Below are 22,885 nucleotides of genomic sequence, written 5' to 3'. Positions count from 1 at the left end.
AAGATAGGATTTGCATGCATGTTAGACAGGATTACACACTCCAGAGTCTGCGTTGGGAACCTGGACCTCACCAACCAACCGTCAGTGGGCGTCTACAATGTCCCCTTGTAGACATATATTGAAAGAAAGAGAAAAACAAACATGAAGCTAAAAACTACAAGTTTAAGTCTAAAACAGCACAGAAATTCATCGGTCATCATCCAATCCCACGACCTTGAATCGTCAGACTTGTTGATGGTGTTGTTACGGCAGGACTAATCCATTAATCCATGGTGGGTGATATACATATCAACTGCATTATAATCCCCCACCGCAGGATCACAGAGCTGAACGTTCAACCACTTGCATAATCCATTTTGATTTCATGTCTGCAGTTTGCACGTACAGGGTCTGTATATGTCCATTTAGAGGCGACAGGATTGCTTTGACCGAGTCTCCTGGTGGTAGGTGTGAATTTGTGAGAGTGCAGCTATTGCTTGCACACCTCACTGTGACCTGCAGCATGAAATATAAATGACTTTTTAATAATACATTGATACACAGCGGTGAAATATTTAATGCTGTGCTGCTATCTGTATGAGGCCGGGGTGATTAGTGAAGGTGTCAGCGCAGCCATTAACTAAAAGTAACAAGTGGATTTGTCATGTGAAGTATTCATTAAGATGAAGGCAGAGGGGGAATTATGCAAAGTTGGACTCTTGCAAATGCCCAGGATTGCTTTAAAAGGAATATTCTGGGTTCAGTACGAGTTAAGAACAATCGACAGGACTTTTGATGTTGATTACCATCATTTTCTTTAAAAAAAAAAAAAAAAGATAAATAAAATTAGATATTTTAGAAAAGAAGATACTTTAAAGAACATTGGTAACTAGACAGTTTACAGTAGCCATTGACTTCCATAGTAGGAAAAAAAACACACTATGTAAGTCAATGGCTGCCGTCAACTGTCTGGTTACCAACATTCTTCAAAATATCTTCTTTTGCATTCAACTGAAGAAAAAAACTCGTACAGGTTTGGAACAACTATAGGGTGAGTAAATGATGACAACATTTTTATTTTTGGGTGAACTATCTCTTTAAGATGTATTCGAATTGCATATAAAATTCCCATCCATTTGAACTATACAGTTTTAACATAAACAGACAAATAAGCTTAATGTGATGCATAATGAACTGAATGTGCAGGCCTACACAGTAACCAGGCTTATATATTTATAATCAATAAATCAGATTTCTCATTTTAAATATAGCGAATATTGCTTGTTCCATTGCTTGATGTTTTAACCATTCTTTCAATACTTAAAATTAATGTAATTGGTTTTGCAATAAACAGATTTATGTTTCTAAGCAATTGGAATAAATGCATTTTAAAATTAAATAGATGTAAATAGTTAATAAACTATGCTTTTTTTGAGAACAGAAATACCTGTTTCTTACCTGTTTCATTTATGTATGTGCGTTTATTAATTTGTTTGTGTGAAAACTGTATGATTCAAATGGATGTGAATTTTACATACACTAATTTTACATACATGTACTAAATATTTATATGTATATATCTGTAATGGTCCAATTAATAAACATTAAAATACTCACTGTTTCTATAGTATAGCCAAGAGATGTAAACAAATGTGTGTTGAAAAACCTTTTCTGTGAAATAATATTCATTTTGACAACATGATGCCATAAAATTTAAAATATCAAAAATATGACTTAACCAGTTTTACAGCACAAATAATACACACTATTAACAGAAGAATTAATGGAAGTGCTTTTATAAACTTATAAGTCTCCCTTTTCTGCCTTTAAATTCCACACAAATTGGCTGCAGTCGCCTTATTGCCTGGCCGTAACCTTGATCCGTACTTCTTTTTAAAATGAAACGAGAGATGAGTCAATAATATTTTTTTTTTGTGGTAAATCAAGGCATATTTTGTTAAAAAATGCTTTGCACCTTCATTGTAACACCATTGATGTCTTTTGAATATAGTGTAAAATGTGTGCTTGGCAACATTTCATCACAAGGATGGTCTGTTGGTCAGTCTAAAGGCTCTTTAATATCATCCCACTGGATTTATTTTCGTGCTAACATTCGATGAAGGGAACCGTCTTACTGGATGACTGGCTCATATTGTCATAATGACTTATCTAGGGTGGATGAAGTCCTGGGCACAAGCCCCGGCAACATGGCTGCTTGGCTCGAGATATGGCAGCGGGGATTATTAAAACTAATAGATTACCTGCCAAACAGAATGAAGACAAATGGAGGAGGCTGCATCACTTCAAGGTTGATTTTTTTGGTAGCGGTTTTCAACTGACGGTGCATAGCTTTGCCCTACTGTTATCGGTGAGCTAATGAAAGGTATTTTTCTCACATGTGAGCACAGGTAATGTGGTTTAGGATCTCATGAAGGAGATTTTTATTTTTCAAGCCATCCTCTGTGTGTTTGTGTGTATGTGCGGGTTCTGTGCCCTTCAAAAAGAAGCCATAACACAATTAGTCATCGATCTTTTGTTGACCTCCCATGAAGTCCTTATCAATTTGTAATAACTTCCATGTGCACTTCTAATGCAATCAAGAGGCTCACTGTGAAAAGCAAAAGCACAGGGACGTCCATCTGACTTCCCACGGAAACCAATCATGGCTAATCTGTAATAAAAACAATGTTTATGACAATTTAGACAAAAAAAAATCTTGGTTTTCGCTCCAGCTGACTCATCCATTAGAGGGGCAAGAGAGTGCACATAAGGACGTACATTACATTCCTCGTGTGAACACATTTATTAGTTGTGTTTGTTTAAGGCGGGAAATCACTATTATTTTACATTGACATGTATAACTTCTGGAAGCTGGACATGTAAATTGAGGATGCTTTCAAAATACCCTAGAACAGCAAAGACAACTCTCTATTTTAAATGATCAGTGAAAATCATCTTTCAAATTTAAATATGAAGTTTAAGGCCTTGAAGGTGTAAGGTGTGAAAAAGAAGTGCACTTCATTGTATTGAATGCACACTTGTAGTATACCTCAAATCATAAAAGTATGTATTTTATAAAATTGTACTTGCAGATAATATAATATTTAATAAGGTATTACTTAATGGTATTAAAAGGCCACTTTTTTAGTGTAAAAATTGGTGTCCTGTTTAAAGCACCCAGGAAGTGACTTTATACTACATGGTCACAGGAAGAAAATATATATATCATTCCATTTTATATATAAAGGTAGTTTGTGACATCAGAAACACCATTTCAAACCGTGTTTTTGAGACTGTCTTTGGTTCACTGCAGTTTTAAGGAGAAAATACTCAGCAATGGTGTTGACTTATGAATTTACATATAGTTTGTCTTAAAGCATATTAAAAAACACCACATATGCATATAAACAATATTAAAACCTTGATTTTCACCACAGGGGGACTTTAAACTTTCATATAAAATGGAAGTGGACATTTTCTTAAGGTAAGCACCTCATTTTACTGATTTAGCAGAATATGTTTCATTTTTTTAAGAGTTTCAAGTGAAAAACTTTAATCTGAATTCAAGAAATCTTACAATGGAAAGCGCCACCTGATGTCATGAATCTCTGTGTAATACTGTAAAATCCCCAGACAATACAAGGAAAACTCTGAACACTACACTTTAACATAACATTAGCCGCGTTTCCATTACCCTTCAAATTGCGCAAATTGAAATTGCGAATTGAAAATACGCCCAATGGAAACACGTAAATTTAGCAAAAACTCCCATTTATCGCAAAAAAGTTTTTACGCTCGCATGAGGTGGTTTTTCAGGCAATTCGAAAAAGAAATATTTCGCAAAACTGCAATGGAAACAGTTTTTGCGCATTTACAGGTCACCTGACGTAGATGACGCGGTGTATTTGGACAGAATACGACACAGAGTTCTTTATTAAACTCATATAAGACAGAAGAATTACAGGAATTCAACCATTAATGCTTGGAAAACACACATACATCTCCTTCGATTAATAATAATGGCTAGTGAAGTGGCTGGGATATACATAATCCTACCAACGTCCGTTGCTATGGTTTTTGGAATGATTTTACTTATCGCGAGAGGAAAAAATGTAGTTTTAGTCGCATAACATCGGTTAATGGAAACGCCGTCATTTCGCAAGTTTTTTGTCGACATTTAGAAAAAAGCGCAAAAGTTTTGCGCAAATCTGTAATGGAAACGGGCCTATTGTTGACAAAGAACAAAGACAACTGAGGGACAGCACAGGGATGATAATCAACAGAACAAGAAACAGGTGCGAAAATCAATCAGAAGCCATGGTAACAAACAAAGGTGATCTAGGGAAAACTAAAATAAACAGAACATGACTGTGGAACACTGGTGTTCATTTCATGCTGGTTCTCAAGCTCATGAGAGGGGAGGCTAGTCTTGGATTGGAAGGGGTTTTATGAGTGTTTGCCATTACATTTATGTACCGTAGCGCAGCGCTAGCTCACGGCTAATTGCTCCACCACCCGCTGCACAAATGTGATTTCATTTCTGATAATTGCTCCAAATGTGCTTCATAAACCAATCATAAACTAATTACTTAATATAATTTACCTTAAACCTGATTTTCCTCCTCCTCCACAAACAGGTTTTCGCTCAATGCTATATAACATTCACAATATATTCTGAATGTTTCTTTTCTCTTGTCTTTTAGGTTTTGACAGCAACTCTTCTCTCCAGTCTCCAATTCTGTTGTAGCTCTGGCCTGAACTTTTTAGGGTTACCCTCCGCGTTACGCTAAACACGTTTGGCCGACATGTTTAATCCCGAGCCGCTTATGACGTCTGACACATATTTTGTCAAATAGGATTTGAGAAATGTTATTCTCTGAAGTTGCCATGGCCACAACCTGCTGGATCCGAATGACATTTTCAACTGAAGAGGGAGAAGCTGTGCTGAGATGGGCACGTAAGCCTCTTGAACGCAAATGCCAACCCACTGGGCAACCCATTATTCTGATGCCGAACATCCCGCAGGATAAAAGCTGGCATTAATTTACAAAAAAAAAACGCTTGTTTTTCCTCTGTCATTTATGTCATTATGTTCTGATGTCGAAGGAATGTGTCTCATTAACATAAAAATATGATGCTTTCTAGATGGCGTGACCGGTATTGTGAAGGACAGTCACTAATAAACAATTTAAAAACGGTAAAGCTATCAGGAGATTCATTTTCCCAACAGAGCTGGGCGGCTATCAGAATGATGTCTGACAGATTGATGACAGTGTCACAATTGCTCTGTGTCTTCCTGCTTATCACTGTTACAGATGTGAACGCGTATGAGGGATTGGGATTATAATCTTCTTTCCCACAGAGCTGCTGCGGGATTATGAGCTCATCTGGATTGAGGGGTGAACGGTTAAATGCTAATTCTCTGATGCTCTGCAATACATTGATTGGAATGGACTGTTTTCTCATCTTGCCGGGTTTGGTATATGGCAAATGTTACTGCAGAAAAATGCACTATTAAAGGGGTAGTAAACCCCAAAATGAAAATTCCGTCATCATTCACTCAACCTCGTGTCGTTCCAAACCTGTATGCATTTCTTTCTTCTGGGAAACATGCAAAAAATATCTATTTTGAAGAATGTTGGTAACCAAACCATTTTGGTTCCCATTGACTTCTATTGACAAGAACAAAAATAGATATTTTTTGTGTGTTTCGCAGACGAAAGAAATGCGTAGAGGTTTGGAACGGCATGAGGGTGAATGAATGATGACAGAATTTTCATTTTGGGGAAAACTATCCTTTTAAATTTACACTTTAAATAATAAAAACACCCTCAGCATTGACTTGTTTACTAGATTAATGCCACTGTATTACAACACAGAGTACAATGATAGCTATAATAAATAATGTCCATTAAGGGAGACTTTTTTTTTTCACCCCGCTAAATTACAGATGAAATACATTTCTGAACTCCGTTAAAAAAAAAAAGTCTGTCATAGCCACAATCCAAAATCGTAATGAAATATTTACAGTACATAAATAAAATATCAGCGATAATGTATATTTATAATACGTATAGAAAAAACAGGATATATAAGGACACCACAGCAAAAGCAGGACTATTGAATGACAGAATGGCACAATAATGCTGTGTTAGATTCATTCATTTAAAGCTTCTGTACTTGATTAACACAGATTTTAATGAGTTTACAGTAATAATATTTCAAAACAATGTAGCAGATCATATGCACCAGAGGACACATAAATATTCCATTTCCCTCTTAAGATGAGTAAATATCCTAAGAAATGACCAATGATCTGTGCAGAATAACTACATAAATCATTTGTTTTTGAGAAACGTAGTTATTTTCTCTTTATCATCCTGCTCTCTCTCTCTCTCTCTCTCACACACACACACACACACACACACATTATCATGCATGGAGAGTCTTGCAGTACTGTCTGTCCAATGTCAATCTCTTTAAGGGACAACAGCGCCATCATGTGTTCACTCACTTCAAATGTTCATACTCCTCCACATCAGCAAATCAGGAGATCCTCAAATCATACAAGACATGTACATTAAAAGAGTCAGTAACTAAACACACTATGCAAAATGAAACAGAATGGATGAGGACTAAATTATAAAAAATACAGAATATAAAAATCTGCAGCATAAAACCAAATTGTGTGCGTGTGTGTGTATGTGTGTGTGTGCCCGTGTGTGTGTGTGTGTGTGTGTGTGTGTGTGTGTGTGTGTGTGTGTGTGTGTGTGTGTGTGTGTGTGTGTGTGTGTGTGTGTGTGTGTATGTGTGTGTGCCCGTGTGTGTGTGTGTGTGTGTGTGTGTGTATGTGTGTGCGCCCGTGTGTGTGCCCTTCTTGCTGTTCTCGGTCTGCTAGCCCTGGCAGGGCCTCTTATCTCCCACTGTTTCAGCATCTGCTCTGTACAGGCCCACACGAGCGCTAAACTTTGGCAGACAGACCACAGAGAGAGGGGCTCTTGCTCTTGCTCTGTGCTGAAATATGAAAATCACACAGATAGATTCATTTACCAATGACAGCTTTTTGTCATACAGCAGAGAGTGTGATTTTGTGTTATATCGTTGCTTGTCGCAAGCAGATTATAGCATGTTTGTTATTCAGTGGCCCACTTTTTTACTTTTCGTTTTCAGTTCTGAGATGTGTCTGTATTGCAGTTTAGAGATGCATGGCTGGCCTGGAGTCTGTATCAGTTTAACTCAGTTAGTGCAGACAAAATCAAAGTTATGAGTGGAATTTCAGCCTGACACAATATGTCATCCAGATTGTACAGAGTGAAAAAGCACATGAACACAATGAGGTTTTTTTATCTTTAAAAATAAAATGTGTAATGTCAATATTTGTGTATTGTCATGAAATGTGAAACGTCAATTTACATACACACACACACATATATATACAGTATGTATGTGTATATATGTATATGTATGTATGTGTGTGTGTGTGTGTGTGTGTGTGTGTGTGTGTGTGTGTGTGTGTGTGTGTGTGTGTGTGTGTGTGTGTGTGTGTGCGTGTATATATATATATATACATATACATATACATATACGTATATATATATATATATATATATATTATCTGTTTTTTTTCCAACCAATTATTTTTTCAATTTCATTTTGTCATGTTGCTGAAACTAAAATTACACACTTCCCCAATGAACAAGGTAAGTCCACCGTCTCACCTGTATCCCGTAAAGCGAAAGGTGGTGTCTATCCTCCGTTCTCTGAGTCCTGAGCATTCTCCACCCTGGGCGGCTCCACCAGCTTCTCGTAGGACAACGCCATCATGATCTGACCAGGATATGACACAGAACGTTAGACTCACTGTTAAAGGTCTAACAAAATTGGAGCCGAAACAAAAGGTACAATATTTGTCCCTCATTAACATATAAATAAACAATGACTTCACATTGAAGATCAGACACCAACTTTTGTTTGCTGACAGACACCAGACATTGTTATGTGTTATAATAGACATTTTTCCCATAATTCATCTTTGTTTAATATTCCCTTAATACTGTATATGAACAGGGAATATATTGATTTTATGAATTATTTTCTTCTTTAGTTTATATATAACTACAGCTTGTGTTAACCCTCATGCCTAATTTTTTTAGTTACTTTTTTAAACAATGCACTATTAAAAATCTGCAAATAAACTCATGACAAGGATAAGCCCAGTTAATATCATTTTTCCTTTTTTAATCACTTTTTCTTATATTTGTTTAGCTTTGTCAGAAGGGGACAATCCTATATTTCCAACCCTGTTACCATGATTTTTATTATAGTAATACTAATTCAAAATGGGCATTAATGGAAGTTTCGACATTAAATTAAATAAACAAACTTCTTGAAGTGTTAGCACAAGATGAATAAATAACTGTCAATCATGTTACTTTTCTGAACATACCAACATATATTATTATTTATTAATGTAACTTGAGATTGCAAAATACAGTTTCACTTTAAGGCATTCTCTGTCTAATGAAATGTTCCAAATCACCTCTCTGAAAGGAAAAGGCCAACATGAACCTACAATCTCCATTCAATATAGAATTATTATTTTTTTTTTTTTTTTTCAGTTGACTGGATCCGTAATAGACACTGTTTGCACAAAGCAATAAATGTAAACTTAATTGAGCTGGTAAATGATGTGTGTTATGACATACTGAGAGAAATATCTGATAATGTTACAGAATCAGTCATAATGAGTCTGTGTACGCACCATGATGAGGGTCAGCAGAAGCATCATCATACCCAGCATCACATAGAGATTTCCTATTAGACCCCCTGCCCACAGGGGACCGAGGATGGTGGCAAGACCCCCGACTGAACGTCGCACACCCTGACTAAAGCCTGCACACACACACAAAACACACAGTCATTAACAGTGACAAAATGTGACACCTATAAACGTGAGTGTTGCATGTTTACTCAAGATCTCATTTATCTTATTCTTATGTCTCTTATTGTATTCTCTTTGTTTCTCACCTTGTGTTTTCTCAGCTGTAACCTTAGAAAAGAGGGACACCTGAGACACGGCAACGAAAGGAAGTCCCAGTAACTGCAGGAACACTCCGATGATAAACTCAATCAACTCGAACACAAACCCACCTGATCAAAAGACATATCCGTCGAGAATGAAAGAGAGAATATCGAAGACCGAACTAGGTACACAGATAGACAAAAATAGACTGTCAAATGATAGATAGCTAGACAGACAGCGAAAGACAGATGGATAGACAGGTACATGATAGACAGAAATAGACTTTTAAATGATAGACCAACAGCAACAGAAGGACAGATAGACAGACAGACAGATAGATAGAGAGACATGATAGTCAGAGAGATAGACAGATAGTCAGATCAAATGTCACAGATGGACAGACAGGGAGGCAGGTAGACAGATAGACAGAAATAGACTGTCAAATGATAGAAGGATAGATAGACAGAGACAGACAGACAGGTAAATATAGATAGAGAGAAAACAAACATAGACAGACAGACAGACAGATAGATAGATAGATAGATAGATAGATAGATAGATAGATAGATAGATAGATAGATAGATAGATAGATAGATAGATAGATAGATAGATAGATAGATAGATAGATAGATAGATAGATAGATAGATAGATAGATACTTTCAAATTACACAGACGGACAGACAAGTAGATAGAAATAGACTGTCAAATGATAGAAAGATAGATAGACAGACCAACAGCAAAATAATGATAGACAGAATCAGACAGACAGACAGGTAGACAGATAGACAGAAATATACTGACAAATGATAGACAGGATAGATAGACAGAGGAAGACAGACACACAGGTACAAATAGATAGAGAGAAAACAAACTGTTATGGATAGATAGATAGATAGATAGATAGATAGATAGATAGATAGATAGATAGATAGATAGATAGATAGATAGATAGATAGATAGATAGATAGATAGATAGATAGATAGATAGATAGATAGATAGATAGATAGATAGATAGATAGATAGATAGATAGATAGATAGATAGATAGTCAAAACAGTTCCAAACTAATAATGCATATCATCGAGCTGGCACCAAACTGAGCTGGCATATTGTGTCTGTCCATGCCCAGGTGTATGCCAGTTTCTCTGGATGTCTGCCAGGCACGCACGCACACACACACACACACACACACACACACACACCCTGTGGATTGGCCAGGAAGATGAGGCACCAGACACAAGCCCCGCTGCAGATGAGCAGCCCCACAGCCAGCACCACCCGGTCCTCCAGCACACGGCTCAGCCAGCGCACCAGGAAGAAACCCGCGATTACCTCCAGCCCACACAGGCTGTACATCACACTGTTCCCCAGCTCACCCAAGCCAAAGTACTTCTGCGTCAGGGGGGTCACCATGGTCTGGGGAAGAGAGCAGGACATCAACCACTCACAACACCCTAGCAACCACATAGCAACACGCTTAGAAGGACTGTTCACCCAAAAATGAAAATTAGCCCATGATTTACTCACCCTCAAGTCATCCTAGGTGTATATGACATTCTTCTTTCAGACAAATACAATCAGAGTTGTGTTAAAAAAATGTCCTAGCTCTGCCAAGCTTTATAATGGTTTGAGTAAGAAAAAAATATTCATATTTAACATGTTACAAAGTTAAATTCTAACTTCCGGCCAAACGAACATACGCAGTCTACTTGCGTCTAAAGCGCAACTTATTTTTAATATAACTCAGATTGTATTCGTCTGAAAGAAGAATGTCATATACACCTAGGATGACTTGAGGGTGATTAAATCATGGGCTAATTTTCCTTTTTGGGTGAACTATCCCTTTAAAGCAACTCAGAACAAGTAGCAAGTCTTGCATGTTCTTCAAGCAATGTTAAGTAAATGTAAAAATATTAATGCATCCAGCACGTGCTTTTTCATAGAGAAATTTGATTTAATGTGAAAGAACAAACCTAGGCATGATATATCTGAGGGGGGAAAATCTAATGAAAAGGAACATCCTAAACTTTATTTATTAGTTTGTCGTGTATCTAGGTCAGGCAACCGGGAATGTAAATGTGTGTCAATTTCAAATACCTGATTATATTAAATCAAAGCTTAGATTAGATTGCATTAAATTAGATTTAGATGCTCCTACACTGTGAGCCTTAATCAATCATAATTGGGCAGACATTATTTAGTGGCTCAGATGAATTTAGGACAGTGTGGGGGGTCTGGTGACTGGTTTTCAGAAGCACATTTTAAAGCACATTTTGATTGCAACTTCCAAAATAGCACCATAATAATATGTTTTAATGATAAAGTGTGTTTTTATGAAATTATAAGCTTCACATTTCAGCTTTTAAAAACTCCAAAATATTGACCCCATTCAGTTACACTGCGAGAGCCTCATTTTTTGCTTTCTTTTTTAGCACATAAGCAAGTTTTAACATTTTATGTTGATAGCATTTTGATAACTTTTTTACAACATTGCTGTTACCATATTTTACCACATTGCTAACATGTTTTAGCATGTTGCAAATTTTATTAAAGGGATACTTCACCTCTGGGAAGATGAATGTGTATTTAAAATAGGTCATTTAAGTAGAAGAAATGTGAAGAAATTTTTGAATTTGGAGCTTTCTAGACTGAGAAAAGCCAGAAAATGTATTTTTGGCTTATGTGGATGAAAGACAACAACTCCCAGAATGCACTTGCTTCGCTGCCTTAGGAGGCCACGCCTATCGGTAAGAGTGCGCAGTTGTTGTAAACAACAAAGCTAGCCTACGTGATGATGAGTTTGCGAGGGATTTAGAGATCGTCCAAAATGTCCGGGATTCGGCTTTTGCGTTCTACAGTCGCCATTCATTCATCATGTTTACTGTGGCGAGCAGGACGAGGCTGACGGCCGCGGGAGAACGGCGCGAGGCTGGTGGCGAGATTACTGAGACGCGCCGGGTCTCGTATCTCTCACGGAGGAGCGGGAATTTTTCTTAGCAATGGTAAAACGCACATCAACCGATCACTTGTTTAGCGTTCATGTAAACACTACATTCAAATTCACCAATCGGAATGAATTCAGTTAGATTGAAAGGTGTGCATGTAAACAAGGAATAGCGACCGCAGAAAGCAAAAGCTGAATCCCGGACATTTTGAACGATCTCGCCCGCCGGACAAGTCCGGGAAAAGGAGGATGGTTACTTACTCAGCTTTCTCCTACTATTCAGCTTTCTCCACAGAACAAGAGCTTGCTAGCTTAGCTTCCAAAGAAAGGCTGACTGTGTGTACATTCTGTGAGTGAGATCCCACCCTGTATGGGCGGGCTGAAAACATGCGGAACAACGCCATCTACTGCCTGTAGTCTTTAGCCTCTGTCCAGAAAATCCTCCGATGACGCAAAATGACGATTTTTGCGTCATCGGAGGATTTTTTCCAGACAAAAAATACATAAATCTCTTGTCTCAGGGGGATATGAGGGTGGAAAGCATGGTAATTCGAAAATACTACAGGTTTTCTACTAATACAAAGCTTAATGCTAAATCCTAAAGTAACCCTTTAACACAGTGATAGCATTGTTTTACCATTTCTAGCACATTTTAACATGTTGCTAAAAAAATTACAGTTAGCGAGAACTGTATTCTAGTATGATGTTTACATGCTGCTAACATGTTTTAGTATGTTGCTTGCTAGTTTTAACCATAGATACATAGATCCCTTATTAGCAGCCGTTGAATGTGGAATCTACGTAGGCTATATCTATGGTTGTAACATTTTGTTCATGTGTTGCTAGCATTTTCCCAACACACTTTAGCACATTGCTAGCATGTTTTGACACCTTGCAAGCATGTTTTAGCATGCTTCTAACATGTTTTAGCATGTTGCTAGCACATCGCTAACATGTTTTAAGATGTTGTTAGTATGTTGCTAGTATGTTTTAGCATGTACATTGCTAACACGTCCTAGGTATAGGCCTTGCTAATGCTTCCGTAGTCTAAAGGCTCTGGTCTGAGTTTGGTGGTCATAAATTGGAAGCTTTATGCTGTTAATTTTAAAAATGTTGGTCTTAAAATAAAAAGAAGCTGCTTAAATACCAGATCAGTAGGTTGGCTTTGATAAGCCAACATAATTACTGAAGGCTGGCACACACTACTTTTGCCTTGATTTACAGTCTGGACGAGTTGAGGCTAGTTCTCGAGAGCCAGTTTGCAGATTTGAGTTGGCAGAATTTAAGAAAATTATAGTGTATTATGGGCACAGTCTCAGATTTTTTTATCTTCCGACTATGAATCTGTCCACTATTTTGAGAATGTTAAACATGTTTGATATTTTGACCCGATTTTATACACATATTGATTCCATTTGTCCACTGTGTCCTAACCAAGTGCATGTTTCATGAGTTTGTCATGTTCGGACCGACTTGAAAGTCTGGTGGTGTGTTATCCTCAGTCGTGTGTGATGTTTTTCCTCTGTAACCATTTCCATTGTAACCACGTCGGCAAGTATATGAAGCCCATAGTGTTTTAAAATCGGTTCAGATTTTAAAAAGTTGTGTAGTGTATTTTAGTGTACAAGTGGACCAGGACCTACACTGGTGCCAACCCTGAAAATGATGACTTTTACCTCGAGTGCTGTCTGATTGAAGAGAGTGATGAACTGGGCAGTGAGGAGAACCACCACCTCCTCCCTCAGAAACTCTACACAGAGAGAGAGAGAGAGTTATAGATCTCAGGCTGCCAAGACAAGATTGAATAAAATGGAGATATCTACCACGCACACACACGCACTGCAATCATAGTGCAAAGACAGAATGAAGTGATCAATAAGCCGTTTTCAGACCGCTACTCTCAGATTAGCACCTCAGATGCAACAAAGAAGGAATCAATGCCACACCAACTTAAACTGCACTGCAAAAAAAGCACTGCAATTAAACTCTGGGCTTCACCTCGACTGGCACTGAAGTTTTCAAAGGGGTCAGAGGGATCTGGAGGTGGTGAATCAGGAGGAGATGGTGGGACTTCGGATGAGAGCTGGGTCTCGGTCTGTTCTGGATTGACCGGGCCATTCGAGTCCACTGCTGAAGCCCAGTCTTCATCTTCCAGACTCATGAGGGGCTCATCTTCTTCACCTCTGACCTCTCTGAGGGGCGTGTGCTGCTCAGGGAAGGAGTCCAGTGGTGGGATGTCCCAGTAAAGGAACATCACTGCAAACTGCATAAGCAGCCACATCCCACACATGAAGAGCTGGGTCGAAAGAGCACAAGGCAGCTTGAACTAAAGAAGTCAACTTATTGAAAATAACTTAAAAATGGCAAATAAAAATGTTGAAGTAAGATAGTTAACTAACGTTAACTAGTGAAATCTTATTGTGAAGTGTTGCCGCGTATAAATGAGAATGAGTTTTTAGCATCACAGTAATACAAATGTAGGAGGAAACTTGTCATGAAAATAATGTCAAAAAGAAAAAAAAAATATTAATCATGCTTAAAAAGTGCTTCATTTTCTTTACTCCAAGTGAAGTGAAATATTCGCCGGACGTGCTCTTATTTTATGAGATCCTCTGACAGGATGTGTGTTTCCCAGCCCTGTTACTATTGAGCCCCCTAGCACTACACTTTCTCTCTCTTTTGATCTGATGCAACCATTTCAGGCCTTGGATCTTCTACTAATGACCTGAAGAGTGGAATCATGTGCGTTTCATTAAGAAGACATCGGAAATGTGCAGAGTTACTACATTCACATCACAAGCTGCATCCATCATTATGTGAAAAGCCTGTGTGTGTGTGTGTGTGTGTGTGTGTGTGTGTGTGTGTGTGTGTGTGTGTGTGTGTGTGTGTGTGTGTGTGTGTGTGTGTGTGTGTGTGTGTGTGTGTGTGTGTGTGTGTGTGTGTGTGTGTGTGTGTGTGTGTGTGTGTGTGTTTAGAATGCAAATCTATAGGAAATGAGCCAAAACATACTTACCCCAGGTGAGGTGTACTTATTTACAATGAATGGACCCAATTTGAAATCACACAACCTTAGAAAGATATTGAATGCAGGACCTGAAAGTAAAAATGCATTGTGTATGTATATTATAGCCACTTATTGCATGGTGGAACACTGACTCACCAATCAGAAGTCCAGCCTGACGACATGCCATGACAGCAGCAAAGACTCTAGCTCGCTCATCGGGGAGGGTAGTTCGTGTAAGGAACCCAAAAATGGAGGAACCAGCTCCTGCTCCAATACCTGATGGAAGGATGCAGTGTAAACCAGAAAAAAAACATTAGGCAGCGGCTTTACACTAAGTACAAAAAGCCGTAGATGTTATTAAGACTAAGTGTAAATAGCAATTATTTGCACTAAGTGAAAATAGCATATTTTCTTAGCAACAGATGCTATTTACACTAAATGAAAAAAGCGATATATTCTATTTACACTAGCCTATTTAAAAGTAGCAGTTCTTTGCAATAAGTGGAAATAGTTGATAGATGCTATTTATACTTATAAATAGCGGCAGATACTATTTGCACCTCAGTATTGTTGTACATTAATGCAATAATAACAGAGTGTAAATTACTGTATTTATTAAAATTATTAAATGGATGCCGCCTTATTGGGAAGATAAGAAATACTTTATGATTAAACACTCGTTACGCACTTTATTTCCACTTTTCAAATATTTTCTTCATTTTTATTGAAAATAAATGCCTTTCCGATCTGATATGTGATGAGAAAACGGAGATGAGGATTTGGATAAAAGGCGGGTTCGAACTCGGGTCAAACGTGTCAAAAGCTACTTCTCCGTGCCATACTGCCTACAGCCTACCTCACTGTAGACACTGAGAAGTGTGCGTCTTTTTTAGTCTTGTGTGGCCCAACCAGACATTGGTGGGCAGGGTTAGTGTAAATAGCCTTTGCCAACAGGACAGGCACTTTACACTTGCAAATAGATACGTCACGTCATTTAGTACACGGCACAATCAGATTGGCTTGGTCAGCATTTAAATAGACCCCCAGCTCCACCTGCCTATATATATAATAAACTCATTGGGTCCAGTCAGGATTATTCAATTATGCATTGCAGAAATTACAATCTAATGAGAGTCATCAATCAAAAAGAACAGTCTCTCTGTTAGTATCTGTTGGATGTCTTAAAATCTCATTATTGCTGATGGTTTACACCACAGGAGCACGGAATCTCACAAACAACGTTTATTGTGACTGATAGAACAGTGCAGCTTCAAACTATCCTCACCTGCAACAAGACGGCTGGACAGCAGAAGCCATTTTGAATATCCCATGAAATACATGAAGTTTCCTGTAAGACAAATGTGTTGCAATGAGCAAGTCAAACAACATCCTCAGGAGATCATAACTGCGCAAGAACAAGGGTTATTTGCTATATTTTAAAATCATCTCTTAGGTATACTGACCCACAATTTCAAACACATTGGAGAAGAGAATGATGGTCTTTGTAGTTCTGGTCTTGTCTGACCAGTGACCAAACACTGGACCTGAAACCAGCCCACTGAAGCTGAACGCGGATAGACCCAAGCCAAGAAAATAAGGTGGTGCCTCTAATATCTGCAGATATCGCCATATAGTGGGCAGAATGACAGCTGAAAGAGAGAGAGAGAAGACAGTTTATGCAGTTGATGTGCAAAATACAATCAATACATTCACCAATTACACATTAATAGTTTAATGCTTTCTTGCACTATTGATTCAAACAAGATAGTTGCTGCAGAAAGGAAAGAAAAAGGAAAGGAAAGGAAAGGAAAGGAAAGGAAAGGAAAGGAAAGGAAAGGAAAGGAAAGGAAAGGAAAGGAAAGGAAAGGAAAGGAAAGGAAAGGAAAGGAAAGGAAAGGAAAGGAAAATAATTCTTGGCCACTTACCATATTCTACACCACTCAAAAGAAATATCAATCCAATAGTGAGAAAAGAGAGTTTTCTTTTTTGTCTGTAATCCATTATAGTGTTTCCGTAGGTTATTTTCACAGCACTTGATCATTCCTCTTCCTCATGGTCCAATTGTTGTAATGAGAGGGATGGTGTTCTCCATTACTGACTCTGTTATGTAACCGCTCGTCTTACTGTAGGCTATTTCTCTTTTTTTTTGTAGATCATAGCAAATGTATCAATCGGCAAAAGACAAAGTATAAACCATGTGTTGCTGGCGAGTTTAGGAAAAGCTAGGGATTTTTTTGTAATGATTTGACGCAAACACGCGCTGATGTTCAGTGGATCCCTTCCTTGAATATGATCATCAGGTCCCCTGTCACGAGGTAACGATAAATGCCCTATAATTTCTTCATTGATGCAACATTGTAGATTAACAGGGGTCAGGCTCTTCCAACAGTCTCTGTACAAGCACCAGAGATCTAGTATTACCTGTGAACTTGTATCCATTATTTATCGTGTTCAGGTGAAGTGGACTGTAATTCTACTCCCTTAAAGCTGTATCTTCACTTCTTTATAACAGAAATTCAGTTCGTTCCTGACTATCTACACTCCTGGGCAAAAAGAAAGAAAGAAAGAAAGAAAGAAAGAAAGAAAGAAAGAAAGAAAGAAAGAAAGAAAGAAAGAAAGAAAGAAAGAAAGAAAGAAAGAAAGAAAGAAAGAAAGAAAGAAAGAAAGAGAAAGGGAGGGGGGGGGGCCGAAATGGCTAAACACTATGGGGTGCAACGATACCCTCATGTCACAATTCGATACATATCACGATATTGAACTCACGATACGATATTATTGCGATACTTCAAGACATATGATAAAAGGTTATCAAGAAATGCACTGTTGATTAAAATGCTAAATTTGATATTACATTGTGGGTGTAAATGAATAGGACAGTGGTGACACCAGAATACAAATATTCATTTTTCTGAAGCTGAAAATACAGAATTATATTAGACGAATATGCTTGCACTCTGTCACTGACTAGATATGTTTAATAGGCCACTTTTTACTGGTAACATCAGACATTTGGCATTATCAAGACCCACAAATACAATAATACAGTAATACCAACACTATCTCACGACCAATGCGTACGAATCCGTACGAATGATAAAAAGTCGGCTAATTCGTACGAATTCGTACGGCCTCACTCGTACGAATTTGTACGATTTGTCTAAACCCACGTGATGGGTAGGTTTAGGGGCGTGGTCATGGGTAGGTCATTCGTATGAATTCATACGAATTCGTAAAATATGTACGATTTTGCAAAAATCTTACTAATTCGTACGAGTGAGGTTGTATGAATTCGTACGAATTAGCCACCTCGTAGAATTTGTACGTTTTCCCGTGAGATCAGGTTGGTAATACCCCAACTGCATTATTATAAATTATATTCAACATTATATATAGTAGTTTAATGTAGTACTGACATTAAAACTCTGAATACTTGATTTTTTTCCTCACACACAGTCATTTTTATTTTGGGTGAACTATACACAATACATATTGTCACTATCCACGATATATCTTGCTGCATTTTTGTGTTGCGATATATTGTGACACGATATATTGTTACACCCCTACTAAACACTAAGCTTTAAATTGTATTAACCACAAACTATTGGTCAGGAAATTGGCTAAACTTAAGCAAATGCACTACTTAATAAGCAGTTGCTGTCTCAGAGTTAGCATTTGGAATTTGGCAGAATATGGGAAGTTTGTGTGGAGTGATGAATCGCAATGAAATACGGTGATGCTCTAGAGCGGCGTCTTCTAAAATCTGCTGAGAAATATAAGAATAAAAGCATCTCTGCCACAGTGAAGCATGGAGGAAGAGCGTCGGTGTGTGGGGAGTGTTTTCAGCAGGCCCGTCGCGACAAGACAGGCAAACCAAGCAATTGCTTGGGGCCCCGAGCTGGCCTGGGGCCCCAAGACAACGACTGGTTAAGAATAAAATGCAATGACAAACTGTGTGAGCGCCCCTTTGATAGTCAATGCAGTAAAGTGCAATGACACTGTTATCGGGATCCCCCTCAAGGGGGCCCCCCTCAGTAGTCGCTGACAGCAGCCAGCCAATCACGTGATCTCTGCTGCCGGCAAAATACAAAAACTCCTCGGCAGTCATCATGAAGCGGAATTATGCTTCAGGAAGCCAGAAAATAATGAAGAGAAAGGAAGAGGAGGATAAGAAAAAACAAGATAGTGGTAAGTAGGGGTGTAACGATATACGTATTCGTATTGAACCGTTCGGTACGAGGCTTTCGGTTCGGTGTTCGGTACGCGTTTTCAAACCGATCGGTTCGTTGGATCATTTTTCCTGCCGACCAAAATTTAGTTATTTCAAATGTAGGCGCGTTGCGCGTGGCAAGCGCGCTCATAATGTAGAGACGCCGGCGCGACCACAACATTGCCCAACATCAAATGGCAAATGTAATGTAAGCGGGAACGAAAATGAGCTACTCGTTATTATTGTGTGGTTGACGGACCGTTGTTTATCAGTTTGGACCAGTGCAGCGCGAGCCGATCGTGATCATGCGACACTGTTACTACACAGCTCTAATAAGAGATCCAGTAAAGAAAGCATTTGAATTCGCCACTGAAGTAATAACATTGCTGCGAGATCTAGTGAGAAACATTCACATAGTTTGGCAGGAATAGTAGGCTATAATGCCTTCAAGTAAATTACTTCGGTTTTATTTTGACATTATGAATACAATGCAAATGTTAATCTTAACTAAAATAAACATTTGTTTATAACTACTACAATACATAAATACAATTACATTACATTTTTTCCAAGGAGCTGTTTTGTTTTATGCTCCTAAGAAGAGTCAATTATAGCTCCAGAATTGCTCAAAGTAAAAATAAATCATATTTTATGATGCTAGTTTTAATTAAAAAAAGAAGAAAAATAAATAAATCAAGGAAATTGGCATTTCTTTCTTTTTGCTGTATCGAAAACATACCAAACCGTAACACATGAGTATCGTATTGAACCGAACCGTGAATTTTGTTACACCCCTAAAGATAGAGGTAGGCCTAAGTGATAAATTACACTGGATAAAATAGCTCCACTTGTCTTGTACAAATGGTGTAATTTTTCAGCAGGTAGGCTAGAAAAAATATGTTTATGTTAGCTACCTGCCTGACGGCAAATGCTGCTTGTAACAAACAGTTAGTGCAACTTTTTTTTTCTAACGGACGGAATATGGTTACATATTATATTATGTTTTTTTTTGGGGGGGGGGGGGGGGGGGGGGGCCTCCATGTCCATTTTGCTTGGGGCCCCCAAATTCCTTCAAACGGCCCTGGTTTTCAGATGAGCATTGATGAGCTGCTTCACTGGGAAAGCTCATTTAATGCTTTGGAGTACGAGAGAATAATGCAGAATGGCTTGCTTCCCACAAATGAAATGTTTTTATCTAAAGAGGAATGATCAGATGTTATTTTTCAAAAAGACAATGGTAACACTTTATTTTAAGGTGACGTAGTTACATGTTACATGAACTAACAGTAAATTACAAGTAATTAACCCTAAACCAAACTCTAAACGTAACTCTATAGTAATGTAGTTAATTAATATTACATCACAAATAAAATGTAACTGACAATGCTCCTGCCCATGAAGTCCAAAGACAATCAAGAAGTGGCTTGAGAACGAGTCCATCAGGCTCATGTTTTGCCTGGTCAGAGTCTAGATTTGAACCCTGAAGTGAATGTTTGGTCTCACATTAAACTCAAACGAACCGGGAGACATTTTTTCAGCTACTCGTGAACTGTTTGAAGCCATTAACATAGTGTGGAACTGGAACAACAAAGACTCTTCTTCCTGTAAAAAGCTGTCTGCAAGTTGGAGAAGGCTGTTCCATCAGCACTAAGTTACTTTATCTACAGTATTTGTACAACTCTTGCTAATTTCCTGATTAGTGATTTGTGATTAAAATGGTTAAGATAATTAAAAGACCATTAAATAATTAGGCATTTTTGGCTTGTCCCTTTTTCTGTCTTTTCTTTTCTTTTTTCTTTTTTTGCCCAGGAGTGCATATTTATGCTCGCATGGGTTAACACTCATCAACAAACATTACTGTTTTTTTTAATTGTACCTCTAACAAAAAAGTACTATGGTATTGGTTGTTTGGCCATGTACATATAAAAGTTATAAATATTCAAGGTATATGGTAATTATAGTTTTTAATATACACCAAGTTTGATGTGACTAACATACTAAAGCACATTAAACTATTATAATTTTAACTTAATTTAAAATTTTAGTGTGCCATTTTACATATATTTAATATATTTTAGGTGTACTATAATTATTTATTTATTTAATTATAATATAATATAATTATATATATATATATATATATATATATATACAAACACAATTATATTATATACGCATAATTACAAATGTGTAATAAAAACATATTTAAAATCATGACAAACGTTTCAATATAAATTACATTACAGCATATTTTACTTTACATAAATAAAAAACTGTTTTCATGTTTTAATGTTAAAATGTAATTGCTTCCTGTGATCAAAGCTGAATTTTCAGCATCATTACTCCAGTCTTCAGTGTCACATGATCCTTCAGAAATCATTCTCATATGATGATTTGCTGCTCAGGAAACATTAATTTTATTATCAATGTTGAAAACGGTTGTGCTGCATAAGCTATGATACTTTTTTCAGTATTCTTTGATGAATAGAAAGAAACATGAAGAAATGAATAGAAACATTCTTACTGACCCCAAACTTTTGAACAGTAGTGTAAATTCTGAAGTATCTTATTTCTCTACTCTTTTGCATGTATGCTAATGTGTCTGTCAAGCATTATGTAATATCTGCTAATGACCTCTTAGAAACATTATAAAATACCTTTGTATCTTTTTGTATTTCAACTGCAGTTTTATATATTTAATAAATATTTAAACCAATATAACATTTTGATTTGTATTCTTCTGACCCATGTAGGCTGTTTGTCCTTTACAGGTTTAATTTTTATTGTATTTTGTTAAGGCTATTAAATAGACACTAATATGTTTTACAAAGGCCTCTGAAAGTACTTTCATTATGTGCCAACCACAGAAGAACCCAGAACAGCCATCAAACGCTTAACAACACTCGAAGAACATCAGAACATCTAAAGCAAACTCATAGCAGCCACCTTAAGATTACTTTTTGATGCCAAGGACCCCTAAAAACAAGTCAATTCACCTTTTTATATAGTGCTTTATTACAATACAAATAGTTTGATACAGATACATTTTTTAATGTTGTAAATCAGCTCTAAAAAGATAAGTTATGGAAAAGTTTTTACTTCGCGTTTTTTTGCGTATAGGCTACAGACGACAACGTTCTCAAAACGATCTGCGAAAATTACTAAAAAGCTGTATTATTCATGCCAGGCCAGTAGGTGGCGATGTCACTTTGTAAAGAAACACTATGCGCCTATAGACAGAACACTTAATACTCAAGCGCACGACGTCAACGTTTTTGCAATTCCGCGTTTTTGTCGCTTACACGGAGAAGATGACGTTATCATTTTCAAGAACTCGCACTTCAAATCTTTTATGTTTAGTTGAAAACGGTCCTAAAATCAACTTTTGTGTTTCCTGCAACTGAATCCGTGTCTCTCCCTGACAAGTTCAGTGTTGATTCAGTTCGGTTCAATAAAGTTAATCAATTATGAGTTCAATTCAGCTACAAAGCAGCGGTAAATACAAAAAAAAGGTCAGGTCATCATCTCAAAAATATCTTATTTAAGCGACAGTACATCCTCAGCAGATGATGGCCAGGTGCGCAATGCTGTTTTGATAAATTGAATACATTTGCATATACAATAAGTCGTTCATTAAAAATGAATGTTATTTTGGATTAAAAACGCATTAATTATTGATGCACTGTTGTGCTCATAAAGCTAAAAGTTGTGAGTTTTGTCATTT

General features: G+C 37.4%; 1 protein-coding gene across 1 annotated transcript; it reads right to left on the bottom strand.

Annotated features, from left to right (window-relative positions):
* Positions 1 to 6,796: 6,796 nt before the first annotated feature.
* On the bottom strand, positions 6,797 to 16,952 carry mfsd8l2 (major facilitator superfamily domain containing 8-like 2; the record flags this gene model as incomplete). Its single annotated transcript, XM_084410616.1, has 12 exons — positions 6,797 to 6,993; positions 7,698 to 7,806; positions 8,741 to 8,871; positions 9,007 to 9,129; positions 10,206 to 10,419; positions 13,624 to 13,697; positions 13,946 to 14,243; positions 14,961 to 15,040; positions 15,108 to 15,227; positions 16,237 to 16,299; positions 16,415 to 16,600; positions 16,877 to 16,952. 11 exons carry the CDS (start codon positions 16,950 to 16,952, stop codon positions 7,726 to 7,728), a joined length of 1,446 nt encoding a protein of 481 aa, XP_084266742.1. The 3' UTR covers positions 6,797 to 6,993; positions 7,698 to 7,725.
* Positions 16,953 to 22,885: the final 5,933 nt, after the last annotated feature.

The sequence above is a fragment of the Rutilus rutilus genome, assembly GCF_951802725.1.
Source record: "Rutilus rutilus genome assembly, chromosome: 6".
Lineage (NCBI taxonomy): Eukaryota > Metazoa > Chordata > Actinopteri > Cypriniformes > Leuciscidae > Rutilus > Rutilus rutilus.
This window is presented reverse-complemented; position numbering and strand designations above follow the sequence as displayed.